At 48.1% G+C, this 26,731-nt stretch overlaps 2 protein-coding genes across 3 annotated transcripts in view; one reads left to right on the top strand and one right to left on the bottom strand.

The window, feature by feature from the left end:
* Nucleotides 1-10,561, top strand: part of spz6 (Spaetzle domain-containing protein 6) — a 28,002-nt gene extending 17,441 nt beyond the window's left edge. The window contains exons 4-7 of the mRNA XM_075685136.1: nucleotides 2,223-2,405; nucleotides 4,963-5,262; nucleotides 5,435-5,782; nucleotides 6,489-10,561. Coding sequence (XP_075541251.1) covers nucleotides 2,223-2,405; nucleotides 4,963-5,262; nucleotides 5,435-5,782; nucleotides 6,489-7,068 — 1,411 coding nt within the window. The 3' untranslated portion in view covers nucleotides 7,069-10,561. The remainder of the gene's footprint in view (nucleotides 1-2,222; nucleotides 2,406-4,962; nucleotides 5,263-5,434; nucleotides 5,783-6,488) is intronic.
* Nucleotides 10,562-11,185: 624 nt separating this feature from the next.
* LOC142575623 (transmembrane protease serine 7-like) lies at nucleotides 11,186-25,863 on the bottom strand. 2 transcript variants are annotated; one of them, XM_075685134.1, is made up of 5 exons: nucleotides 25,390-25,863; nucleotides 21,976-22,211; nucleotides 21,187-21,367; nucleotides 15,832-15,963; nucleotides 11,186-13,911 (listed from the first exon to the last, which is right to left on the bottom strand). In XM_075685134.1, exons 1-5 carry the CDS (start codon nucleotides 25,481-25,483, stop codon nucleotides 13,787-13,789), a joined length of 768 nt encoding a protein of 255 aa, XP_075541249.1. In that variant the 5' UTR covers nucleotides 25,484-25,863; the 3' UTR covers nucleotides 11,186-13,786. The 2 variants fall into 2 exon arrangements, with proteins under 2 accessions (XP_075541249.1, XP_075541250.1); XM_075685135.1 differs by having other exon boundaries at nucleotides 15,838-15,963; nucleotides 25,390-25,858.
* Between the last annotated feature and the right edge of the window lie 868 nt (nucleotides 25,864-26,731).

Raw genomic sequence — 26,731 nt, 5'->3', positions numbered from 1 at the left:
TACCCATTGGTCCCATTGGCATGTGCGCCCAAATTTTTTACACTGCGTTACCTTCGGGATCGGCCCGCGACAACACGCGGATGCACACCCGTAACGAAAAGCGGGGTTGAACTCGACAAAAGTGCTTCGCAGGAAATGTTATTCCGCTCAACCACACAACAAGAAATGTGACCACACGAGAACACGTTAACAAGGTACATTGACTAGATTTAGAGGTCCTGCAAGATGCTCTCGTGTGCCGCAGGTAAACCGGCACGTAAGCAAATTATCGTGCAGTTCATGATACAAATATGAGGCTTACCTATAAGTTGTGAAATTCTCGGTCTCACTAATGCATATAGAGGGCTTCATGTATACTGGATACGTTAGTCCAGCCGTTAAAAAATTGAGGAGCCGTTCCACTCTGTAAAGGTGGATGAGCAGCGAAGCTGTAGCGCATCACGCAGGGTTAGACGAGGGTAAATGCATTCATTTTCGTCAATTGGTAATGGCTGTGACGATAGCTTTGTGGTTACTGTGATACACATGGATTGGCTTGGCTACAGCGTTAGACAGAATCTTGGCCAAAGTCAAATCTATGCACGACCGCTGTTGAGTAGTTGAGCGAGTTGGAAATGCGAAGGTGGTGGGATCGATCCCCACCTGCGGCAAGTTGTTTTTTCGTCCACTTTCATTTCCACTAATTTAACGTTTCTTTATTTCATTTATTGAGCACAAGTAATTTCCGCTATGTTGTCCTTGGTGTCAGTGTTTGTTGGCTTCTTATGATATGACTAATAAAAAATCGGGCCCCTCGGTTTACCGCCTTTCTTCTCGTTTATTACATAACGAGGGTCTCGAATCGGGAAACATTTATGCCTTCAGGTAGCATGTGTGGGTTTATTGACCGGCTGCCTTCACCCAAAAATATCTCGTTCTCCTGACGCCTGCGGCAGAAAGGATGTTCCACATCCGCCGCCAAGGTATGTGAGTGGTGACGCTGGCTAACACTCCCAGGGTTTTACTGGGAAACTTAAACGCCCAAGAAAGTGGGTGGGGAAACGGCGCTGTGGTAACTCAAGAGCATCGCACGCGAAATGCAAAGGTTGCGGGATCGTTCCCCACCTGCGGCAAGTTGTTTTTTTTCATCCACTTTCATTTCCATTAATTGATCGTTTCTTTGTTTCATTTATTAAGCGCAAGTAATCTCCCCTATGTTGTCCTTGGTGTCGGTGTTTGTTAGCTTCTTATGATTGGATTTGTGTGGTACGTCAAACCAAACTCTTCTAGCGCAAACTGAGTGAACCATTTTATGTCTGGTTTTGAAATGTCCACGTTGAAATCTGCAACGCTGATCGCAGGAGTAGTGCCATCATGGCTGACCCATGCAAAGTGCGCGGTCATGAACTTCTCGTTATCACACTTGGGTGGGCCTCGAGATATACACGCAGCGGATATCACAATTCCGCCTTTCGATTGTACGGCACAGACATCCCTACAGTCGGCGGTATTGTCCTCTTGCGAGTCAAGGGTGTATTGTTCTACATACATTTTGTCCTTTGGGTATATGGCAACGCCTTCTGCTAGTGAGTCCATGGGCTGTTCACAAACGATTCCAGTATACCCATCGACTTGAAACAATGCATCTTGCGTTTTAATATATTTCATTTATTATTATTATTATTATTATTATTATTATTATTATTATTATTATTATTATTATTATTATTATTATTATTATTATTATTGGCGTAGTGCTTGAAGCCTGCTTCACCTCCGCCACGGGCCGGCCGGGTATTGCATGATCTCGGGTATTTTTTGTTGTTGTTGTTGTTGTTGTTGTTGTTGTTGTTGTTGACGCAGAAACGCGAAGAATACATGTAACCTTAGCCATATAGTGCTTCGCTTTAAAACACGCACACAAGGTGCAAGATGCACCGCAGGACTTATAATCGTATCTTGCCCTACGTCATTTCTCTCTTTTTTTTTTTTTTTTAAGAGGTGGGCTAACATTAGTAGGGCATCCCACATGTGTTTTCCATGGCCATACGAAAAATACACGTGTTCCGAAAAAAAAAAGAAAGGAGAACGAAGGAAAGGTTAGGCGCAAATAACCTTCGCAATTCCTTACCTTTTTTTTGCGTGTTTGACAAAGTCTATCTGCACGATCGTTCGCTGTTGAAGATCATATTCATGTTCAAGTCATATTCGTACTGGTGCGCTATCTTTCTTGAACGACGCAGGCGGCGCGGTCGAAGGTCACTGGCATCTTCCAACTTCACCCAAACGACTGACGGCCCGCAGGGGTCGCTTCGAGACGCGGAACACGAAGCGCCGGGTCAGAGGTCGTACCAGTCCACCGTGCAGGACCTAGCGCGCAGCGTCAACGCAACGTTTAGGCAACTATGCCAGCACGGAAGTGGAACGTGAGTACTATATACTTCTGGCGCTGGCTGCTGTAAAAAAAAAAAAAAGTTTTTGAAACCACTCTAGATCGAGATTATGAAATGTCGGGCGTTCTAACGCACACGTTCAACAAAAAGGGGTTTTCCCCGCGAAATTTGTCAGGTACCGTAAGATATTATGTAACTAACAGCAATGTGCACTCCTGAAGGCGGCGACAAGTTGCCGCCACTAACGTCAACAGCGGCAAGCTAAAGTGATTGGCGCCGCTGTCAGAGAGAGGAGGTGTGTGTAACCAATCAGACTATCGAGGACCTATACATGATGAATGTAGTTTGCGTAAGTACATATTTGGAAAGATTGGATGCGCTTTGTAGACAATCACAAGGAAGAAGACGGGACTTCCTTCCTTGTGATTGTCTACAAAGCTCATTCAATGTTTCCAAATACAATGAACCAACTTGCCCGACAACGCATCCTGATAAGTGCGCGTGCCTAATAGGAGGGATCTTACTCCTTTGGGGGTAGGGTTGGGATGGCGCGAGGGATAATCGAGAACTCTCGTAAATGGAGTGAGAAATGAGACAGGCAGTTACTTCCGCAAAAGAATGCGGGTGGCCATTACTCCTTCTGCTTACAGGGGGTAATAATTTTGCGCTTGCCGACTTCGCACGCCTTTGAACCAAACACAAGCGCTCGCACTGTGACTCCATGTGCTGAGACGCTGTGTATGCAGCCTCGCAATGTAAAGAAGCGGTAAGGCGTGCAGACACGAACACGAGAGGAGAAAAGTAGACAACACGAACACCTGCGTTCGGGTTGTTCTTACCTTACCTTACCAACTTACCTTACCTTACCAACTTACCTTACCACCTCACCAACTTACCTTACCAATCCTTACCAACTAGCTCAGCTTTCTGTCGTTGTATGCAGCCTGAGTACCCCGACGATGACGGTGAAGGGCATCACTGATCGGCCGTCGAATCAGGGTCTCGGAGAAAGGCTGGCATGCTGCGGTCGCTGTATTCCCGACCATCTTGGTCCTTTCAGGAAACAGTTCATGTTGAGAACTGGCTCGCATGGGGAAGGCACTGCCGTTGCATCGTGATGTCTATTATCATCTCTATTTCCTCGAAAGTGCGAGTGTGTATGTGACAGGTTTGTGCCGGTTGGTGCACACTTGAACGCGAGGAAGAGTGCAAGGACGAGATTGAGAAGAAAAAAAAAGAATATACCATTCTTTTTAATAAAGCTTCTTCTTCGCCGTCCCGGCCCTGCGAAAGGGGATGCCCAGCGAAGCTGTTCAAAAACCAACACTACAACTGCCGAGGGCGGGTATTATGCAATGCTTTATTGATGGTTGGGATGCTTGTTTTGAGCTTGTTCTTTTTATTGAAGCGTAGGCTGTTCTGTGCATTGTACGGGGGACTTAAATGAATGTACGCACTGTTCGCACCGCTTTGCCGAGCGCTTGTGTATTCCTCTGCCTTACGTGGGCACGGAACATTGAGCTTTTGCTTGCTTACGGCGGTATGAGCCATTGCTGATGATGATAGATGCTTGTCTTGAGCTTACTCTTTGTCGAAACGTACGCTGATCTGTACGCTGTGTGCGTGATTACAATGCATGTATGCACGCGGTTCGCTTCACTTTGCCGAGTGCTTGTAGCCTCTGCATTACGATGGGGACGCACCATTGCATTATTGCTTGCTCACGGGGGTGTGGGACATTGCTGACGATGACAATTTCGGTTCACGCATGGGACCGAAAAATGCCGAACACCGAGAGGCCGACAGCTTCGCTGTAAAAGAGAACGCATGAAGTGCATCGTCCGTTCTCTTTGCTCCTCTCGTCGTTGCGCTCTTCATAATGTGTGACACCATTTAGAAGCAATGTTTTCTTAATTTTAGCGCTGTGTGGGTTCCGTCTCCTGTATCTTCTTGCTGTTCGAGAGCATGCATATCACTGCGCACCAGCACAGCTGACTCTGCAGGCATATACCGCATTTACTCGAGTCTACGTAAGCCGGCCTCGAACCTATGGAGACGCTCCAAAATCGAAAGGCATAAAATTTAAGAATATTCCTGTGTAGTAAAAAGGAGTTTTTTCTGGAATGTAAGGCATCTTGAATACCGTCCACCTCCCAATCGCGCCTCGACGTAGGGGCATGGGTTACGATATCAGTTTCGGTGGGATATTTTATTTTTCTTCGTACTGTGGTGCGGTTGAAGTAGCTTCATAACCACGACATGACATGGACGATGACTCGACGGTGACGACGGTTGTCGTTGTCGGCGTAACGGTATAAGGACGGAAGAACACAGCAAACCCAGTTTCGACCTATGGCTATAGCCGTAGTAAACGTATACTGGCATAATAAGTTGTCGTGCGAGTTGGTGCGCTTTCATGAATACGAAAAGACGAGCACGAAATGCTAGTACGAAAGCGCGGAATACGACAGCACTCGTTTTTCGTCTTCCCTGTTTTCGTACTACTTCGTGCTCGTCAGTTCCTGTTCACGAACATGCACGTACTGGTTCATATTCGAATGCGTACGTCACTTTAAAATCTTTTTCGCAGGCTGTGTACGATCTATTCGGCCCTCTCGACGGCCAGGGTGTCGACGGCCGTGTTGCAGACGATACTGCAGATGCTGACCGCCCGGACGCCCGCCATAACGGACAAGGTGCAGGCGGGCGCGTCTGGCTCTTCTTCGTCGTCGTCTGGTTCCACCACTTCCGGTTCGTCGTCGTCTTCTGGCGGAAGCGGAAGCAGCACCCAGAGCAACCTTCTCAACATGCTCACGTACGCGGCGGACATCATCAACGCCATCAGCCCGGACGCCGCATCTACTACCCCCGCACCGCCCATAGTCAACAGGTCAGACAAGAACTGCTTTAAACGCTCGTCTCGGTTTCCGACGGGCTTTTACGTATGCCGCGGTGCGCAGACGAAGGGGCCGTATTTCCTAGCGGTACAAGCCTTCGATTAGATTGCACGCGATGCGTTGTACGGCCGTTGTACGACTTGTAAACGCGGTTCGCGTTCGCAGGTCGCCGCTGACGCAGGTACTTTCAGCGCTGACCGGCGCTACTGGAACGGTCTCTTCGGCGTCCAGTCCCCTGGTGACCATGCTGGATTTGATGACCAGCGACAGCTCGCCCATCAAGCTGCTGGCCAACGTGTACAGCAGCACCCGCAAGAAGTCCAAGCCGTCCGACTCGGCGCAGCAGTCTAGCCTTGAGAACGACGTCGAGGGTCTGCCGCCCACCCCGTGTCCCTCGCTCGAGGAGTACGTGACGCCCACGTTCGCGCGCAACTACCAGGGTGTCTGGAAGTACGTGGTCCAGATACCGCACGAAGGGTACCTCACCCAGACCGTGCAGCAGACGAAGTGCATGTGAGTGGCTATACTTTAATTTGGTTCGTTTCTTCGTATGAGCATTTTACCTAGTCGCCCGGCTCGTACTTATCGACTACTTTGCTATCAATTACGTACATGTACAGCAAACCGCCATACTATATGACGTGAGTTATACTTATCATGCTGGTCCTAATTCTGAAAAATAGAAGGAGAAAATAAAGTTTATCAGTCCCGTAGGGAATGAGGCCCCAGTCAGGGCATCTCGTAGGCCCATGCCTCCAGACGTTCTGATGTGTGTTGGAGATTATCGTTCAGTCAGTTGTTGGTTGGACTAAGGGATTTGATGACCAACACCCCCTTTCGAAGCTTTTCTTATTTTTGACATGACATGCTTTTTCCCCCTTTTTCTCTCTTTCCCTCCTTTGTTCCCATTCTGCTTTTCCGTTCTTCTGTTCCCTCCGTCCTATCTGAATAGCACGCATTGGTCCCACTACTGCCGGTGGCCCAGTTTCCGGCACGCTTCTTCCTTCTTTCTTTTTAATTTCTGTCAGTTTGTATATTCCTGCGTATCCAAGTGCGATAATTACTTGAAACGGGGTGATAACCGCCGCCACCGAGTTCGTTTTCTTTGTCTCCTCTTTTTTTACCTTGCTTCTCGTCCCAGAAGATCAGTGGTGAGCGCTGACAAATGCTAACAACCGTACGACTGTATAACTATACACACACATCCTCGTGCCCGCAGGTCGAGCAGGTGCGACTTCGTCGACGGGGGCCTCTGCCACGAGTCCCCGCGCTGGGTGAGCCTGCTGGTCGCCGAGATATTCTACCCGCACGCCGTGTTCCCCACGAGCTCTCCGCAGCGACGGCGAGCGCCGCATCCAGCTCCCGCGCAGCCGCCGTCGCCGTTCTATCCGCACCCCCACCAGGCGCCCCTGCTGCTGCAGCAGCCACCTCCGGTGGGCGACTTCCACGCGTTCCAGCAGTACCTGCATCGACGCGTGGGCGCCGACCAGCAGCAGCAACAGACGCTGACGGCCCAGAAACAACGATCTCAGGAACAGAGGCCGCAGCAGCAGCAGCAGCAGCAGCAGCAGCAGCCGTCCAAGAGGCGCAGCGACGTCTCGCCCGCGGGACCCAGGGCTGCGGCGAGGTCCCGGTCGTCCTCCTCGTCGACGTCGTCGTCGTCCAAGGACAAGTGCGACGGCTACGACCACGTCGGCTGCTACATCGTGCGCATGTACTACGACTGGTTCCTCGTCAACGGTTCGTGCAAGTGCTGGAAGCCCAGCGCGAAGCACGTCTTCGCGGGACGTCGCCGGTGAGACGCCGCTCACTTTGTACACCAGCAGCGTCCGGGAGCTTCTCACCCCAACTCCGACGGCGAACACCGTACTGCACAAGGGCTCGTGACGTAGGAAACACGTGACTCGTGACTGCTGCGACTTCGCTTATTTATGAACAGCACATCCTCAGCTATAGACGCCGGCGCGGTGTGTTCTGGCGTCGCCGTCCTTACGGTGTCCATCTGTGCGGGGAATGGCGCATTCTCAACTCCCACGCTACGCAGGAGTGCAGCACGAGTGCTACCGGAGTGTTTTAGTCGTTTAAGCTTTTCTTGCCTGTTATATGCACGCGGGTCCCTGGTTCTTGAGGTTTGGTGTGTGCAACGCATGGACGTTTAAGGCGATAGGTGGAACGCGTAATTACCAGAGCCTAATTATGTTCTGCACATCGCGCACATCAGCGATATGGACCTATACACTGCACTGATCGAAAGTTGGGACCCCTGTGGTAACCTGGCAGCATCGCGTACCCCCGCGAGGTTCCTTGCACCCAAAGAAGGCACATGAGTAATAGAATATAATCTGTCCTTGGCTACAGGCTGCGCCAAAGGATGGGCCAATGGTGAAGTACGACGCTAAATCATCGCGACTGTCTTATATCTTGCCTTTACTAGGGTGCCTGGAGCCTGAAAGTTTTCTGTAAAGAAGGAAATGAGAGCTTAATTCATTGCCTGCAATCGCTAGATAAGTTGCCAATCGCTTGGTAGCTTCTCGGTAGCGGATGACCGGCTGCAATGAGCTTGCCGTGGCACACGCCATCTTTCCGTTCTACGCGCAGTGGTGCTAGCAGCAGCCTAGAGAAAAAAAGTGTTGCCGCGACGCCGATTTCTTTTATGGTTCACGTACTGTCGGCAAGAGCGAACATTTCTCCAAGGCAAGCAGCACAGTGTCCGTGGTGTGTTGTACCATGAAGAAGACGATCTCTTGGTGTGGTGGTGGGTATATTCTTCTATCGTCAATTTTCGGACTACACCAGCAGAAGTGGACGTCATATGTGGAAGCGGGTGTCATATATGTTTGAAATCTTGAGTTTCGTTACAGTCGTTTTCTTTCTATGATGCCTCGATTATGAACTGGGCACGGGTACTAGGTTTACCTCTTCCGGTTCTCCACAAAGAGGTCCTTGCGACCGGGGCTCTCTTCAAATTATGGTCACATCTGTAAATGCGTAAGCACTTCTATGCCGACCCAACTAGGAAACCCGTCCGTCCGCCACGTAAGACAAATCGCTATGAAGAAATTAATGTGCAAAAGAAAATAAATTCAAAAGGGAAAACGAGGGCGGTGGTGAATTTTGAACCTACGACCCAACGCTTAGAAGCCGAGTGTTTTTACCCATACTTGCAGAAGGTGAACCGTATGAATGTGTTGTACTGGCGGTACAAAACAAATGTCAAAGGAGATCAGTTGGTACGAAGGCTTTGTTCAAGGATTTGCTGATGGCGGAATAAAAGCCATCTCTGCAACCACGTGTAGAGCAGATCTGGAGCATTTATTTTAGACATCAGGAAATTTCCGACTGCGAAAATTTAATGCCGAGCACGCCACATAGCCTATGCGTTTCGGTGGTCGCCGGATGAGCCTTCCATTGGGGCATTCCCTCACCGACCGATATGCCACCGATCTCTGAGTGCTCACGCGCTTTGCGTCACAGATAAGCAGTCAATGAGTTTATAAGGACGATAAGTTTTGATGAGATCTTGTATCGGTCTCATCACGGTTGATAATGGTTCGACGCAGATGAATAAGGTACTAACGAACAATAAGCGCTTACAATGATCGGAGCAATTCTTGTAAGGTTGGTAAGGGCCATAAAGATTGACAAAGGTCGGATTGAGTCCGATAACGTTGATAAAGGCCGATAATAGTTTATAAGGGTCAGATCATGTTCAGTTGGGCTGATAAAGACAGGTAAGGGTTAATAAGGATCGGATCGATTGCGATAAGGAGACCACATATAAGGGTTGATAAGGGTGGGATCGAGTCCAATAAGGTTAATAATAAACGATAAGGGTCAGATCTAGTCCGATAAGGTTGATAATGACCTATCAAGTTTGATGAGATTGACAATGACGCTGGGCTGCGTGGAAATGAACAAGTGGCACAATGCATACGCAACCTTAGACAAGTCTAGTGGACTTTCTGCGTGAACGTTTTAAACTTGGACCATTTGTAGTTACTGTGTATGTTAAAAAAGACTTGGATCGTGCGAATATTCGCAATTTGGATTGTGAATCGAACAGTTCTTGTTGAAATTCGAGTCTATTCGATCGGAGAATTTCATGCACGAAATTTTTCGGATATTCGTCTGTGGCCGAATATCACAGGATGGGAATGGTCGTACTCAACCTGTAAAATGGCAAAAAGGGGTGTCTGGTGTGAAACAAACAAACAAGCAAAAAATAAATGGTTCAAGACAGCCTTAAACGTGTGTTGTGAATCCATCCCTCAGTAGACAATGAGTCAATATTAAGAAGCACCGGCTTCGGAGGTAACGCGTAGAGCAGTTATCTTGTCAGTGGCGTTTAATTCCTAGCTTGCCTGCGGATTTCTCACATAAATGTAGTCGAGCTATTCATCAATGAGCTTCACTGTGTTCGCCCTGAAGTGGTGTGTTATTAGATCTTTAAGGTTTGAAGAAGTATTCAGTGTTTGACTCACTTTATGGAATATTAGGTGCAATACAAAATTTATTCGTCCACCGCCATTGAATACACACGGCGAAACAAGGCTTACACACGGCGATTAGCGTTTCGCGAAAACTGCATGCAATGCTGCTTCTCAGCTTGGATGGTTGTCGTGCAACTTTGCGGATTGCGGTTTGTTCTCGAAACATTATTGACGGCAATGATTACGGTTCCGCCCCGTGGTTGCTACTGATGTCCCTTTATGAATTCACTCCTGTCCCAACGCATGCAGTCCAAATCAACTTGAATGCCCTTATTTCACACCGTGGCACATTGATGTGACACACTCACTGCCAAGACGTGATGTGAACACTGTCACCGCTAAGACGTTTTCCTCTTCAGTATCAGTGTGATACGCTTTCGAAAGAGCTACTTTCTACACCCAAATTCACTGGGGCGCCCGAGTGAATGCATGTGGCTTCTTCTCATTCTTACTTTTGTTATTTTGACTGATAATCTGCCTCTCACAAACGTGGAGTAACGAAGTGCGTCCAAAAAACGCTTTCTCAGCGCTATGCGGCACCGCCACAAGAAGAAAGAAGAAAAAAAGGAATGAAGTATTGATAACAAAAGAATACGTTACAGTGACTTTCCGTGTCACTGTACACATGAAACCGTGTAGATCTGGTATTGTTTTATGCATATCTCAGGTGCACTCTGATTTTCTTGTGACGTTAAGCGATCACTTGGCTGACGGTCCCCTCCAGGTGCACAAGCACTGTACTTCATTTTGACGGCATCTTCATGTATTTATGAAGCGATAAAACATTGTCTTTCTGTTCTGAGTCGGGGCGTTTGTTTCTTGATCGTCGACTGCTCTGTTTGTTTCTGATCGTCGAATTTGTTTGTTTGTTTGGTGAAGTCTTGCAGCCCACAAGGCTCAGCTGTCTCGAAGTTGGTACCGGTCTCAAAAAAGAAAAGAAAGAGAACCAGCGGTTTCACGAAAATAAGTTACAAGCGGGCAACGTATGATGTAGAGCCAGGAATTTATTTGGTGGGCGGAATACTGGAAACTGTGCCGTATCTTTCTTCTTCTTTTAGAGCCGGCGTGAGAATATTGAAGAATGTCCAATACAATTAGAATAGCCTCTGTAATTCCAACACTTTTGTCCGACCTTCGAAGTTTAGTGTTATTAAGCAGCGTCGAACGCATCTGCAGCACTTCAGCTGGACTTTTTCAAGATCGATGCGAACTGAAATACTCATAAAGCAGTGTGCTACTCCGTGACAGAGAGAGTTGATCGCGACGTGATAATTTTGGAGACGATCGCCAAACAAATTATTTCAGCAACTGCGTGCTCATGACAACTAAGAGAGCGAAATAATAAAAGAGAGAGCGAGAGAAAAAAAGCATCGTGCGAACCACACGTTCCGCGGTGTTTCGAAAAGAAGCGACAGAGACACGGTCCTTGATCTTTATAGCCCACGTTTTATTAGGCGTTGAAATGGCAGGCAAAGCAGCTGGTTTCATCGCACGAAGACAGTAGTTATCAATAAATATGACATACGTTGCACGTGTATACATAAAAAAGACAAAACCTCGCTGGACACAACAGAGGAACAGATACAAAACATGCAATGTGCGAACTGTGAAGAACAGGAATTAGCGAGAAAAGTAGGGTTGTGCGTTTTAAAACAAGTTGTAAGTGGAGAAAGTTCAAACCCTTGACAAGGTTACACAAAGAGAGGCCACGTGAACAAAAGAAGACGTGCGAGGTTGTTTTGAAGTGATGAGAGTAGTACCTACGGAAAAGAAAACAACAACGAGAACAACACCAACAACAAAAGAACACTAAAGCCGGCGCAACGTTTCACGCGTGGTTCTTTTGCGCTGACGGTCTGATTATGGCAACGTGAGAATTACGGATCGGTTTGCACGGTGAGGGACAAGGGACTTTTCGTGAGCTATAGATCCATTTAACCACTCAAAGTATATTCCAACATTCAATAACATACCACATCACCTGTAAAACAAACACATTCATTCGTGACACTTCGTAAACGTTGACTGTACAATCCACCGAGTCCTGATCGCACCTACATTCAAGCGAACGACGTGGTTAGCAGAATAAACTGCGGCTATTCTATGGCTGTTCACGAACGAGCCCGATCCAGGTGTGACCAGGGCTGGGTGTGTACAAAAATGCCCCTTGCGGAAGGTGATTGTGTGTCATTAAAGATGCACTTAATTTCAATTGCATGGTATGTTTACACCGGTTACAACATGCTTGCTAAATGTGTACGGGGAAAAAAGAAAGAGACGCGTAAAAATACAACTGTGCGAAAATGTATACATATGTACAAAATATTACCCGCCCTAAAGCACGCGTTTCGTAACCCATGAACACTTCAAAGTCCATACAAGGTCGCGCGCTTGAGTTTGTATGCCATTCCAGCATCGTACGGTTGAGTGATGCTAGAGGCAAGGAATGAAATACACGAACAATACAAGGCAGCACAAAACACGACCATGCCACATGGTCCGCAGAAACGGGCAGTTAGAGATAGGGACTTTTAACTGAAGGGCCTTAACGTCGACAATGTAAAAGGCGGCTTGCAGCACCGGAGAGTGTGACACCGGTGAACTTGTGAGCCGAAATTCTTCGAGCTGCCAATTTTGCGGGCCGTGTGACAGGGTTATCAAAAAAAAAAAAAAGGAAGGAACCTCTTGGTCACAAGAAAGAAATTAAAGATTGAGTAAGGAATGTTTCGTATGGAACGTATACGTTGAGATATGTTCGACATCTGCGCCACATCGCTCATCAAACGTTCCTGTTATAAATGTCCTAGATGGTAGAACGAAATCGAACTACAGATCATTGTACTGCGTAATCCAGGTGACTGTACATTGGCTTGGTTGCGTGAGTCATGCTAGCACGAAGTACCAGGCTACTACCACACGTCTACAGACTTGATTAGTCATTTAATTTTCCGGAAGCAGCCTGCATGACTGCGAACGATGATGCACAATGTCGCGGAAATGACAGAAATACGTCGAGTGCTCACTGACAGCTGACACACGGGCGCGAATGCCTAGTCATCATACCACGACTCGTGGGTCGAGGGAAACATGAGTCGGGAGGGGAACAATCCGTGACTTCCGGTGACAGCTGCCGTGGAGACCCGGATGACCACGCACTGACTCAGGGGCCAGTCATTTCAAGTCCACGTCGATTTGAAAACGTTTCACGTGAGTCACATGCGGGGGTGGCGGTCACCTACTAATGGACGCCAGGAATTCCCTACCCCGCCTATCTGTCGTAGGACGTGTTTTAGGCTGCAGGCCCAAAACGGAGGTCGGTGTTGTGACAGACGTTGGATCTGTAGCCTAATCAAAGCATGGCGCCGACTTTGCTAGCGCTAAGCTCGAATTTAATGTCGAGGTTTTCGCCTTGAGCCGCGCTGTTTGCGAAGGGACGGTGTTGAGCTTCAGTTGACGACATCCTGAAGTTGGATTATTTAATACGAGATCGTGCCTTGAGACCAAAGGCGAAGGCCTGTCCTGAAATCCGGCCGTTGCGTATATTTTAAACAGATGGTAATAGCGAGTAGTCCGGTTTTCACTATTCCTTTTTTTTTTCTTTTGCGAGGCACGCTGGTCAAAGCGTGCGTTGCCTAATTTCTTGAAATTAACAACTCGAGGAGAAGACGACGCCACGACCAGCGTGACGTTTTCTCGCGTTCACTTTAAAATCTAAGCAAAAATGTTCACAAAGATTCAGAGTGGAACATTTGCAGTTCTGACTTGTATGTACACACATAGTTTCGCCTTCAACGAACATCCCACTCCACAGTGACCATACCTCTGTATCCAGTCAAGATCTAACCGCTCTGTCGTCTGCAACTCTTCGCCGCCGTCTGCTTCTGTCGTGCCCGTTAGCGCGACGACGTCGGCGGCAGACAGAAGTGACGACAGACTGGTACGCTAAGTAGACAGGTACACGGATGTGACGTCAACTGCGAAGCGGGTTCCTTGAAGCCAACTCTCCCTTCCGAAAGCGTGTCGTCGTTTACGCGGCCCGGTAGGCCCGGCGCCGTTTGCAGACGTAAACGACGACTCCGATGGCGATGATGACGAGGACCACGATGACAGCGATGATGACGATTCCCGGGATGGACAACACTGTGCTGGGAGCTGTAAAGACGAGGGAAGGAGCACCGTGAGACCTTGGCCCGTTGCTTTTGTGTGTTAGCGACAGTTAAAGACAGCTAGCCTGTGAATTATCCTTAGTCACTGTGTTTAAGGCGCTCGCCGCGTCTCTCTTCGGCATCTTGATGGGTGCGGACGAAGCGACGTAAACGTTAGAAGCAAAGATGGGAAAAATTTACACTGACGTCAGTTGCAAAGTTCAATCAAGAAACCTTCCCCGGTGGTCCACAACCTACAGATGTTTCTGAAGTAGCCGATCCAAGCTCATGAGTCCCTCATGAGTGACGCATGAGCGCAACACTCGAGAACACGAAAACAAGAGCCATGAAAAAAAAAAAAAAGATCGAGAAAATGCGGAAACAGGTGCACCAGTGATTTAAAAAAAACAGCAACTACATTAATGAACAAACGCAAAGTTCTACCGAGATGAGCGGTACAAATTCCCGTTCTAACCCTTAGATATTAATGATTCCCCGAGAAACTCTGCCGATGCGTGTGTTTCAATTTTTTCCCTTTTGCTGTTTGCAATTTTGAGCCGTCCTCCTTTAAGAAAAATTGTTATAGGAATTCTGTTGTGTTTCGGCGTAGTTTGTTGCTGCACTCAGTAAGCTTTCTGTTGAGATGTAATTCAATGTCACGCATAATTCTTGTAACAAATCTCTTTTATTGATGATTACTTAATAGTATTCCAAGGGGGATATATGTTGAATGAGAACATCAGCATATGTAAGCTCATAAATTAAAGCAGATCCCAATTATAATAGCAACGTTGAATTTGCGTGAACAGCAGTTTTGAAGTGTGTATCTTTTGTTCGGGACAAGTATAAAACCTGCACACATGAAACACGAACCTAACGTAACCTATTTAGAACGCGTTGATCCATCACCGCCAGAGTTTATCGCTCGTAGCGGTCGTAATTACGCGTTATATTTTTTCGTGCGCGTTTCATTCGTCCACGATACCTGTAGTAATAAATGCTGGCGATCAATAAACGCTGTTTTTATCATAATCTAATCGTTTATAGACGCTCAAATATTTCTCACTTATCGAACATGACAGTAAATTCTGTCTCAGTATTGTGTGTCGCTGTGAGAGAGTCTCAAATGGGGTATCAAGATGCGGACTTCAAATGGATCTGCATTTCGAAAGGCCTTACTAAAAACGCGTGGTCTTTAAGGTACATCTAAACACTTCCACCAGTTCTTCTTTTATTTTGTTTTTTCAAGCGTAAGAACTTCATCCATGGGACCAAGCTCAGGAGAGCCACCTTCTGTAAGTTCGTAACGATGTTTCATCGAAGTGTCAAAAGATTCCTGTGGTCTCGATAGGAGGACAATAAGCTCGGCAACGTTCCGGCACCGCGATCGTTCTCGAAACTACTCTCGTTGATTTCTCACTTCGACAAAGGTACAGCTTCAACTCGATACGAGTCCCACAAACCTTCCGCACAAAAATTCTGATCAGTTATACGAGACTCTCGTCTTTATGGTTCGTACCACAGCTGTCTGCGCTGTGGCGTGATACGCCGTGCCTTTCTCTTCACCTTCTCTCTTTCTCTATCTCTCTGTCTCTCTCTCTCTCTCTCCACTCCAAAGGGGTGGCCGCGGTTTTCTTACTTTCGGAAGAAAATCTCTGGTCTGCTTATTTTTTTTTCTCCGTGGCGTTAGCATATCTCATTTCACCAATAATATTAACAATAAGAACTGCGAAATTCCCCTAAAGGTTGCATTTTGAAATTCGATGCGATCCTGCAGGGGTTCGCTCCCGGCTGGTTAACGCGCCCGTCGTTTGACGCGTGCCTACTAAATTTTGCTACAGTTCTATTTGTTTGTTTCGCTTTCTTTCTCGGTAGCAAGCCCGCGGGGAAACACGGTACACGCGCGCGTGCGCGCCACGTTACTCACACTCACCGCAGTTGGCTTCCGTCTCGTCGCTGCCGTCGCCGCAGTTGTCGATGCCGTCGCACCAGACCAGGGGTTCGAGGCAGGCGCCGTTGTCACAGCGACGCCACGACTCCGGACACTCGGCTTCGGACGCTGTACGCGCGGGGGGGGGGGGGGGGGAGTGACGTTATAAGCATCGAGCACAACTTGCAGGCTGTTCAAGGGGCTGCTACATACCATCCAAACACTCTCGAAGTCAATATACGAAGGTGACGCTGGCCATGATGATGAATATATACAGGTGAAGAAAATGAGGGGGTAATATAATACTCACAATATATAAAAGAGGAGAGAAACTGACATCAGAGCCGAATCGATTTAGCTTCATGTTGGGGTGAAAGGCGCTACTCAGGCACGGACAAGTGCTGTAAGGAAGTCCGGTCCGCCACCTCCTTAGCCCTTGCCCGTGCATGTGGCACGCGCCTGTTTGTGCAACCTGAAGCCCTCAAATTCCGCCATGTCGTCATTCATTTTCGAGCCACTCAGAGAGGGCGTGTACATCAACATTGGCGTACATGTAGTCGCGGTTGACCGACATCGTCGGAAAGTGGGGAGAACGATCACAAGTGGGGAGGACGACACAGGTGGCGCTTGTCCTGTGTCGTTCTCCCCACTTGTGATCGTCTTCGTTGGCGCTGTTCCTTCGTACTTCATGAGGCGCCGGTGCGTGGAGCGCTGCCAGGGGCTCTCGTGTTCCCGCTAGCAGTGGCCGCGTCTGTACATACACACTCAACACCTCGAATAGCGTGCCAGGCTACACGCTAACCTACACTCACCAGTTATTAAACTTCACCGCCTCATTCTGTATACTAAAAAAAAAAAAGGAAAAGAAAGGGGAACAGAAGCAAGAAACAGCTAGCAGACGTTCTACGCTTAAGTGGGTTTTCTTAACTTACGATCTTACGCAAAACCGCCATGCAATCGCGGGCAATGACATCACGCGCCGCTGCTCACGTGATCGCATGCCGGGCCTGCAGCTTCCTCACCGAGTTGCGTCACCGCGCCTCTGTGTATACATTCCCGGATTTCGAACGCGCCACCGCTAAAACTGCTGCTTTGCTGATGGGTATAGAAGGTCGTGGGCTCGAGTATCTAACGAACTTTCTTTCTTTTTATTTTTAATTTACGGCTGGGGCGTACCTTACGCGCACCGTCTGCGAAGTAACGGATCAGCTAGAGCCCTCCTTTTTTTTCGCATTGCCTGGATAACACTTCTTCAAGGTTGACCGGTAATTCGAGTTATGTGGCCCATTCAGGCTATATCGCAACGTCGTGCATTGCGACGTCGCTACTGTACGTATTCGCTGCGTCGGGCTAGAGCGGCAAGGTAACACACGCACGCGCGCCGGGAGCCATGCTAATTTCGTTTTTCGCGAGCTGTTATGGGTTCGATTAATTGCTTGCCTCAAAATAAGCCGTGGCGTCACTGTGCGGGATTCGTTAGGCAAATTGAGTGCTCACTCTATCGAGACTTGTTTTGTTAAACTCGAAATAAGAAAGTAAATAAATAAAGGCAAAAATAAATAAACAAACGATAATGTGATACAGAAAGAACTGTCTATATCACCAAGGCATACATGATATTCGTCGCTTGACAACGTATAGAGGCTCCTTAAATCGCATAATTAATGTATGCGAGGCAAACTCGTCATGTTTCTCAGTAAGTCGCGCTACCTTAGGGTATTCTCTCCGTTGACCCGTAGACTCAATATGGTTGACCCCATCTTGGCTCCCGCAACGTGGTCGTCCCGTCTCATTCGCGTTAAATGTATATATATATATATATATATATATATATATATATATATATATATATATATATATATATATATATATATATATATATATATATATATATATATAGACTCGCGTCATCGTCGGTACCTGTAAAGCGATTGCATATATGGTGGAATACGAACGCAAAGCTACGTGTTGTAAGGCACACGCAAACTCATCGTGTCCGCCCGCATAGCTGCTCAAGCGAAGCCGTGCAAACACCACACACGCACAAACACACAACCACTGTACCTGTACAGTTGCGAAGAAAACGCCCACGGCCAATCTCGTCATCTTATGATTCATTTTGCTGCTGCAACACGCGGCGTCTCCGAGATGAACGCGTATATACCGCTCGTAAATAGCTGCAGCCGTTGCGCAAGAAAACATTCGCGTGTGTCGTACGTTCTACACACGAACGCGCATGCAGAGAGGCAGGCATGCAGGCCTAGCGCTCGTGTGCCGTGTTGCAGGAACCAGTCGAGCGGCGCGTAATTTTACCGGCCGTCATGTACGCGCATGCGTGTATATATGTACGAATTGGCAGCTGCGCCTTGACTTATACACGCTGCTTTGGAAGCAGACGTGCCTTTGGCCTGACGCCAAGGTTTGTACGAGGTACGACGAAGGTTCTTTTGGGGTGTCGTCTGGTAGAGGCCGTGGTTGCAGGAGCAGACGACGCCGCGGGAGCCCTTTTACTTATTTATTTTTTGAAGAGGAAATGTACAGGTTGCTGCTACTATATGCTATACACGCGGTGGCTGAAGACGCTAAATATTCTATGACTGGCATACACGGTGCGGCTGGGCTTGTTCTAGCGGGTTTATGGTTCCTTGCTTAACTGAAGCAGTAGTAGTGTAGTAGTTAGTATTCGTTAGCTAGAGCCTTAATCGTCATTTATGGCTGGGCCACGTAGTTAAGGCCTTATGGGTTGGGCAACTCTGTATACACCGTATGACCAGTTGCCAAATTGCATAACAATCGTGGCTGGCTGATTGAAAGAGTGATTTATGATTTGCGTGTCGCCAGGTAACAAAGAGTCTACGTAAGAAAAAAAAAATAATGTTACGCTGACTTAGGTGCAGAAATGGCGAATATCCACGTTATATTCACAGAAGCACCCCTGTTGTCCGGAGAACACCTTTTTCCGAGGGTATTTTCTTTACTCTAACACCCCTTAGTCTAAAATAGGGTGTAGAACGGGTGTATTGGTTTAGTCGGGGTGCTATACATAGGGTGTTTTACTTCGCGCCGTTTACCGTTTCTGTCCGTCTCTTCTTCTTTTACTGTCTGAAATTGCTAGGGGTGCCGTTTTTGGCACATTTGGGGGTTCTTTAACGGGCGCCTAGCCGAAGCCAAGTATATGCAGAGGCGTTTCCCGCACCCCGCGTCCACTTGCGCGCGGCCGCTGCAGGTCGGAGTCGAACCAGCGACCTTGCGATCACTGACAGAACGATACTGCCACTGATCCACCGACCCCTGCATGTTTAGCATCCAGACGGGTTCGCAACGCGGGCATCTCACAAAGCGAGCCCGTGACGCAACGGCGTTTTTGCGGAAGCAGCGCTTCTTCGCAACCACATACACTCGCGTAACGGCGTAACGATCGGAGTTTCCAAAAGCAAACCGTGCAGTCGAACGCCCAAGTTATAAGGTTCCGACGCTTATAGCTTGCTTGCGAGCGCAATGCGTGTCCGTATAAAAACACGCACGGAATTAACGTGCAACATGCGCTTTTTCTTTCTTCTTTCTTTTTAACTGTCGCAAACACAGAAACGAACTTCACAATGGCGTTCATTGCGTTCGCGTACTTTCCGAATGGCGCTCTCAATACATTTCTGAGCGCAGAGCACTCTTTTTGGAAAGTACTGGGGATCGAAAGACGGTTTACGGCTTGTGGTAGCTGCGCTGATAAGGCGAATCTTAGAGTGAGGCTTACGTCGATATTTCGAAGTGACCTTCGTCCTCAAGTGCAGAATTAATAAAGATGACAGTTACAGTGATTATTGCTTTCAAAAACACCTTGCACAGCGTTATTAACAGCGATGGTACATTACATTGACTGAATGGCTAACTGAATGACTAACTGACTGACAGGCTGACTGACAGGCTGATTGACTGACTGACTGATTGACTGACTTACTGTCCGGCAGACTAACTGACAGGCTGATTGACTGACTGACCGACCGACTGATTGATTGATTGATTGATTGATTGATTGATTGATTGATTGATTGATTGATTGATTGATTGATTGATTGATTGATTGATTGATTGATTGACCGACCGACCGACCGACCGACTGACTGAATGATTGATATTGGGTTTGACTTCGCAAGCTAACATTGGGCTTCGATAGACGCTGCTGAGGAGTAGTCGTGATTAATTATGACCTCGCAGGACTCTTTAACGCGTACCTAAACTTCAAGTAATACGGGCGTGTTTGCATTTATCCCCCATCGGAATGCGGCCGCGGCCGACGAGGAACGAAGCCGCGACATCCAGCGAACGAGCTACCGCGCGGCGGGTTTACATTTTACCTCGCCGCTGACGCACACATGCTATGCACATTCCTCGGCCGCGACGTCACACACCTTTGTGTGCAGGTTCGACCGTTTCTCTCAAGCTCGAAAAATAAAAATGTGCACAGTCACCATCTCCGCATGCTGTCGTGCAATCAGCTTGCCTTCTCGTTTTTGCAAGGCCGTGCCCCCTGCGTCCCTGTCGAACACCACGCGCGCACGAGTGTTCGTGCGCGTTTTGTTCTTTGTTTTATCGCCTATTATTTTTTTTTGCGGCCGTGTTTACACACGCTGGGTGTGTGATGCCTCGTAGCTTCCAGAGCATGCGGCCTTGAGCGGCGAGCGCCAAGGGAACCGTTCGCGTCGCCTACGCGTGCGTTTCGAGGTGCCGGCTCAGCTCTGCCAGCAGGGGCTTATGTATATGTTCCATGTCCTCGGTTTGGACGCGCGCGCACCCTCCTAAGCGATGACGAGCGCTGTTGTATATATACGTGTTCTTTTTTTTTTTTGGCAGAGTGTCACGCAATGACTCGCGTTTTACCCTTTCGACGGTTGGACTCGGTGCAGCATTAAATGCGGCCACAGGGAATCGTGTAGGTGGGCGACACGAGACGGGGCAAATCCTTTGTTGCGCCAACAACGCGCATCGAGCGCCGACTGTGTGCACGGAGCTATACGTCGAACTACGTGAAACGCTGTCGTATAGCGTCGTCTGGTGTCGGCGCGTTTACTCTTGCAGAGAGAGCGACGAGCGTGCTGTCGTCTGCCTAAAATTGAAAACTCTCGCTTTTCCATTCTCACACAGCAGGGTGTGGTGTAGCAGCGTAGAGGCACCAATCTCAGATCTATCTATCTATCTATCTATCTATCTATCTATCTATCTATCTATCTATCTATCTATCTATCTATCTATCTATCTATCTATCTATCTATCTATCTATCTATCTATCTATCTATCTATCTCGCTTTGACATGAAATAATAAGAAAAAAAAAAGGGCATTCTGGGATCACACTCACATCGGTTGACGTAGGAGGCGATGACGACGTTGAAGGAAGCCTTGCGGTCAGCGTCCTTGCTCGGTTCGGAGGACCACCAGATGGTGAAGCGGTCTCCCTTGGTGCGAACCGCGCTGGTCTTGGGAAAGCTGTCGCCGCACAGGCGCTTGCCGTTCAGCTCGTCCTCGGCCAGGCCGTCGAACTGCGCCACGTTTGAAGCGACACGGCGACAGTGTTATAGCACGTGTAAGCTACTCGGTTAAAGCACGTGGCCTGTCCAAGTCACCGGATATGTCGTTCGGCGTTTTGAACATACGTGACTGACTGACTGACTGACTGACTGACTGACTGACTGACTGACTGACTGACTGACTGACTGACTGACTGACTGACTTGGAGGCTGACAGACTATGATTGACCGTGACACACTCAGTCAGTTTCTTGAACGCTTACTGTCTGACTGCAGGCCATCTAACTCTGTAAGTGGTTCATAAGCAGTGGACAAGATCGTTGGGAACCTGTACCGTGAAACCATTTTTTTTACTTATTGAGTGACCGCGATCCCGTGCTTCAGAAGAACTTCAGTTTCGCCTAGTTGGTGTTTACTGCATATCATATTGACCGCAAATAAAGACGGGGAAAGCGGGAGAGAACACATAAACAACACCTGTGGTAGTTGGTGTTTACTGCGTATCATATTGACCGCAAATAAAGATGGGGACAGCGGGAGAGAACACATAAACAACACGGGCGGTAATACGGGAGGTATTATGCTTCATTACGGCGTAACAGTACACGCGTTGCGCTCACCCAGATGAAGTTGACGCAGGAGTTCGTGGGTCCGCGCGGGATGTCGATGGCGACGGGGGTGACGAGGAATCCGTAAGTCTCGTTCACCGTGGTGAAGCTGAGTCCGGCCCGGCATCCGCGCTCGTCCAGCCGTTCCTGGAGCGGAGACTTGAGCCGGAACGAGATGGACTGCGTCTCGGTGCGGGCCCGGTACCGGTCCGCCGTGTTGGACGGCGAGCAGTGGTCCTCCATGTAGTCTGCACGACACGAAACACCGTTAGGCTTAGGTTAGACAAGGCTTAGGTTAGGCTTAGGTTAGACAAGGTTAGGTTGTTTAGGTTAGGTTAGCGTTCTTCAGGACACGAAACGCCACCCAAAGCCTCCCATTCATCCACCCCTCCCCCCTCGCGTGGCACCCACGCGGTGGTAGTAATTGATGACTTATAGTTCCGCAGTTGCGATGAGATATGATCGCGATGACGGTGATGGTTGTTTGAAGCTTAGATAAGGTTAGATTAGCGGTCTTCAATACGCAACGCATTCCAAGCTTCGATGGAGAATACACCTCCCGGTGACACACACGCGATGGTGGGAGATGATGTCATTTTTTTACGATGAGCGAATGCGCGATCATGATTATGATTACGTCGATGACGATGGCCTTTAATGGCGTCCCCTTTGAAATGAAGCGGCGACAAACAGTCAGCTCGCGCACGTTTGAGCTGCTCAGGCTTTGCTACAGCTATTGTAGTCTTTAATTTTGCCTATGTCTACATTCTTTCTATTTATTATAAAGTGTCTAACTCTATATTGTTCACGTTCTGATGCTAGCGCTACCTGACGGCGTGGATAACTCGGGCACGAGAATTAGTTCCTCTCGTCACTTGTTACAAATCCGCAACTGGCTTACAGGTTTCGGTCGGCATGGGAGAACTTTAGCTCGATAACCTTGCCAGTGAGTCGGATCCCTTCATTTCCCTTCGCGTTTCGTAGAGGAACTATTATTACTTGTACGTATTTCGGCTAGCTGTAATTGTTGGAACATATATGTCATAACAAATGTCATGCGCAGACATATGACCTTTCTCGCTTTTGATTGACCCGCCGTGGTTGCTCAGTGGCTATGGTGTTGGGCTGCTGAGCACGAGGTCGCGGGATCGAATCCCGGCCACGGCGGCCGCATTTCGATGGGGGCGAAATGCGAAAACACCCGTGTGCTTAGATTTAGGTGCACGTTAAAGAACCCCAGGTGGTCAAAATTTCCGGAGTCCTCCACTACGACGTGCCTCATAATCAGAAAGTGGTTTTGGCACGTAAAACCCCAAATATTAAAATCGCTTTTGATGCACGTGTAGGTATATTTAAAATAATAATAATAAACAGTCACACAGTCAAAGCGCGCACATTGAGTAACCCCCCCCCCCCACCCTCCACCATCATTTAAAAGAATGATAGTTATTTTTATGGTAGAGAGAGGGACTCAATACTCTACAGCCCTACACAGTCAGTGCCCAGTCGTGCACTTTTGGATGTTTTTAATTGCTAACCTCGTCATTTCGTCTTTTTGAGCCGATTAAACCGTGGTCTGCTGAAAACCCGACTCGCACTCACACATGCTACAACGTAACGCCAGCAACCCAACGCGTTCTTCCTTGGCATTATTACATAGCCATCTTAATATATAGTTCAAGCGACGGCTCATTTGCCCGACACACTGCTTGCCGAAAAAGAAAGAGAGAGAGAGAGAGAATGAGAGAAATAAATTCCCTTTTCGTACGCTCTTACTGCTATATACATGCTGCGTCCTTTGTTACCTATAGAGCTCTTCGGAACCCACACTCTCTTTCCAACTTTGAGCTATCGAGGATTCCTCGAACCGTTCACGGGGGCCTGTCGAGTGTGTTCATTGTTAAACCGAAAAACAAGCGTTGCAGGAAGCAGTACGCATTCACAGCGCGACGCCGTGGCCGTAGAACACAGCGTGTTACATTGCAATATTTCGCAATCTGCCAGTAAAAGTAGAGGTTCACAGGCGAATGCAGGCAAAGCGATCGACATTGGTAGATTAAGCGATGCCAATGGAGTAAACATTTCGAATATGGGACTTCGTCAGGGTCTTAAAGACGAGTCCCTTTGTGGAGACCTTAACTCCAGCGCCATTCCTTGTTCTACCGCTGTTCGTGCCAATCTGTCATTGTGTTGGGGTCATGTGCACGGTGTGTTGCTTACATTCGTCCTTCGACGTCCTATCTCCCGCGAGACACGGTGAACATTTCCTGCTGCGCTGAACGATGCCGTTGCCTTCAGGCCTTATCGAAGTCCCGAAGGTATAGGTTTCAAACTTTGTTTTCTGTTCGTCATTATAATCGATGTTGCCAGATTGTAACGCTTTCCTTCCTCGTTCTCTTTTTGTAATTACATTTTCTTTAACGTAGAATGATTGGGACGGGCCGCCGCATCGTGCTGCCAAATTATTATTCTTGTTCGTCTACTCCTTTGTTCTCTCTTTCCTCAGTCTCGCGTTCACGAGTTCTCTCAGCTGTGAGAATTAACATGCGTCATACTCCTGTAAATTATTTTACTGAGACTTATCGTAGCTGTTGCGCTTCCATCACCATTATTATTATCCTTTTGTTCATTCGCGCATTCCTTTGCAGAGATTGATCAAAGCTTACGTGAGTGCGCATATCATGCTCGAGAGATTCACTGATTTTCCATTGCTCGATCGCCCTATTTCAAAGTTTCCGTTATTCAAAACAACGGATCGCGCTGTGCTTGAAAGTACGTAGACCACATGGGTCGAGGCTCATCGTGATGACTTTGTCCAAAAATTCAGTGACTTATATTATCAACTTTCATAAAATTAAATATATATGTACATTATTTCGGTAAGTTAGCTCATTCCATGCAGGCTATGAATAGTAAGAGCAGACAATAGTACATGTCAGCAAATAGCTATGCGATCTTGTGCACACGACAGAAATTATGTTTTTATGAATTAGTATTTTTTCACGAAAAACAGGAATCAGAAATTTTTCTTCCGTGCCGACTATACAGTGCGCATACGGCAATGTGATTTTGGGCAACCAGCAGAAATTGTGGGGTTATTGAGTAAACTTTTCTAACTATCAGCTGAAGCCGATGATTTTTCTTACATGCAGACAACAGCACGTAAGAGCAGACGATGACACATAACATAGCAGATGCCCATGACAATTTGAGCAGACTGTATATGTGCTCTTGAAACCACACGAAGGCTTTTTTGTGCATGAGCGCTTCCCACATGACCGCGATACAAAACTTCGCGGACACGATTTTGACGATATGCGATAGAGCCGAGGAGTAACTATATCTCAATAAGTTCCTCCTTTTGGACAAAATCGCTAAGCAGACGTCTTCTGGCATTCGACCACAGAAAAGAAACGGGACACTTACAGTCAGTGTAAGCAGAGATCTCCGCCGTCGTCGTGAGAACTACGCCGGCCAGCACCACAAGTCCGAGAAGACGGGAACACGCGAAGGTCTTCATGATACCACACGAATTCGGCACCCACAGCAACGGGACGATAGAAACCACGCTGTAGCAGAAGAACTCACTCTTCGGTACGAGAGCAGTCGTATACGCGAACTCCTCAGCTGAGCACGCCGAAGGACTCTGACAGATGAAAGAACAGGCGCGTTCGGGTACTTTAAATAAAGCTGCCACCGAACGAGGGTGAATCGACTACGAGAGGAGGTGAACGTGTGAGTAAACGGCGTGAGTAAGACTCGCGTCTACTTGGAAAAAGATACAGGAAAGAGGTCAGTAGTGAATGCGGGCGAGTGAGGAAGACGAGAGATGAACACACGTAATGTATCGCTATCGCTTGCCTGCGGACAGAATTAGCAATTATCGTCTGCAACACGAACGAGCGCGCCGTGGTATGCTGCTCGAAACAGGTGGGAGAGAAAGACAGATGAGGGAGGGAGAGAGAGAATTCGTCTGTTGCGGCGAGGACGTTAGCTCAAGACTTGGCGAGTGCGTTTTCATTGCGAGGAGGTAGGAATGACGACGCACCCTCAGAATGAGCCGTGTCGCAAGACCGAAAAAAAAATAATAATGAAAAAAATGAAAAGAATTTTCTGCCGTGTAGCGTAGGCGTTGGTTCCCGCGCGGCGAGATACGGTGAGGGCACACCTTGAGTCACAACCACCGCTGACGGGCGTTTTTCTGCGGGGCATGCGAAGGTGGCAGGATATGGGAGAGTCAGCGGTGAATCCTCGCCTGCGCTGTCCTTCGCCAGCGGCAGCTGGCAGCTGCTGGTCCCTCGCCACCGCGTAAGCTTGAGTACGCCGTTCGGGAAAGCGCGATTACACACGTTGTCGAGTCAAGCGTTGTATCGAGGCCGGACGCTGGGGCGGAAAGCGACTGGCTTCCGAAAAGGCAGATACGGACACGCGACGCGTGCCTCCTGCTCGCTCGCTAGCAGACGACATCTCGTGTCGTCGTGTACGTGTATTGAACGGACTGTGTATAACGGATATGCACAAACTCCCGAAGAACCGAGTGTTCATGCCATAACTAACAACTCGCGGCTTCACTTTCGAGGCTGCGGTTTCCTGTCGTACTTCTTTTTCAGCATTTTCATTTTTTGCTCGATCGTTGACAGTAAATCGCTGGCACATGCGAGCCGAAAAAGAAAAGTACGGACGTGAAATATCCCCATTTTCCAAATAGGAATCGAACAGTCTTTGCTATTCGATTCGCAGAAATTGCTACAGGAAATTTCCGGGTGTT

This window comes from Dermacentor variabilis, chromosome 3 (genome assembly GCF_050947875.1).
Source record: "Dermacentor variabilis isolate Ectoservices chromosome 3, ASM5094787v1, whole genome shotgun sequence".
NCBI classification, from domain to species: Eukaryota; Metazoa; Arthropoda; class Arachnida; order Ixodida; family Ixodidae; genus Dermacentor; species Dermacentor variabilis.
This window is presented reverse-complemented; position numbering and strand designations above follow the sequence as displayed.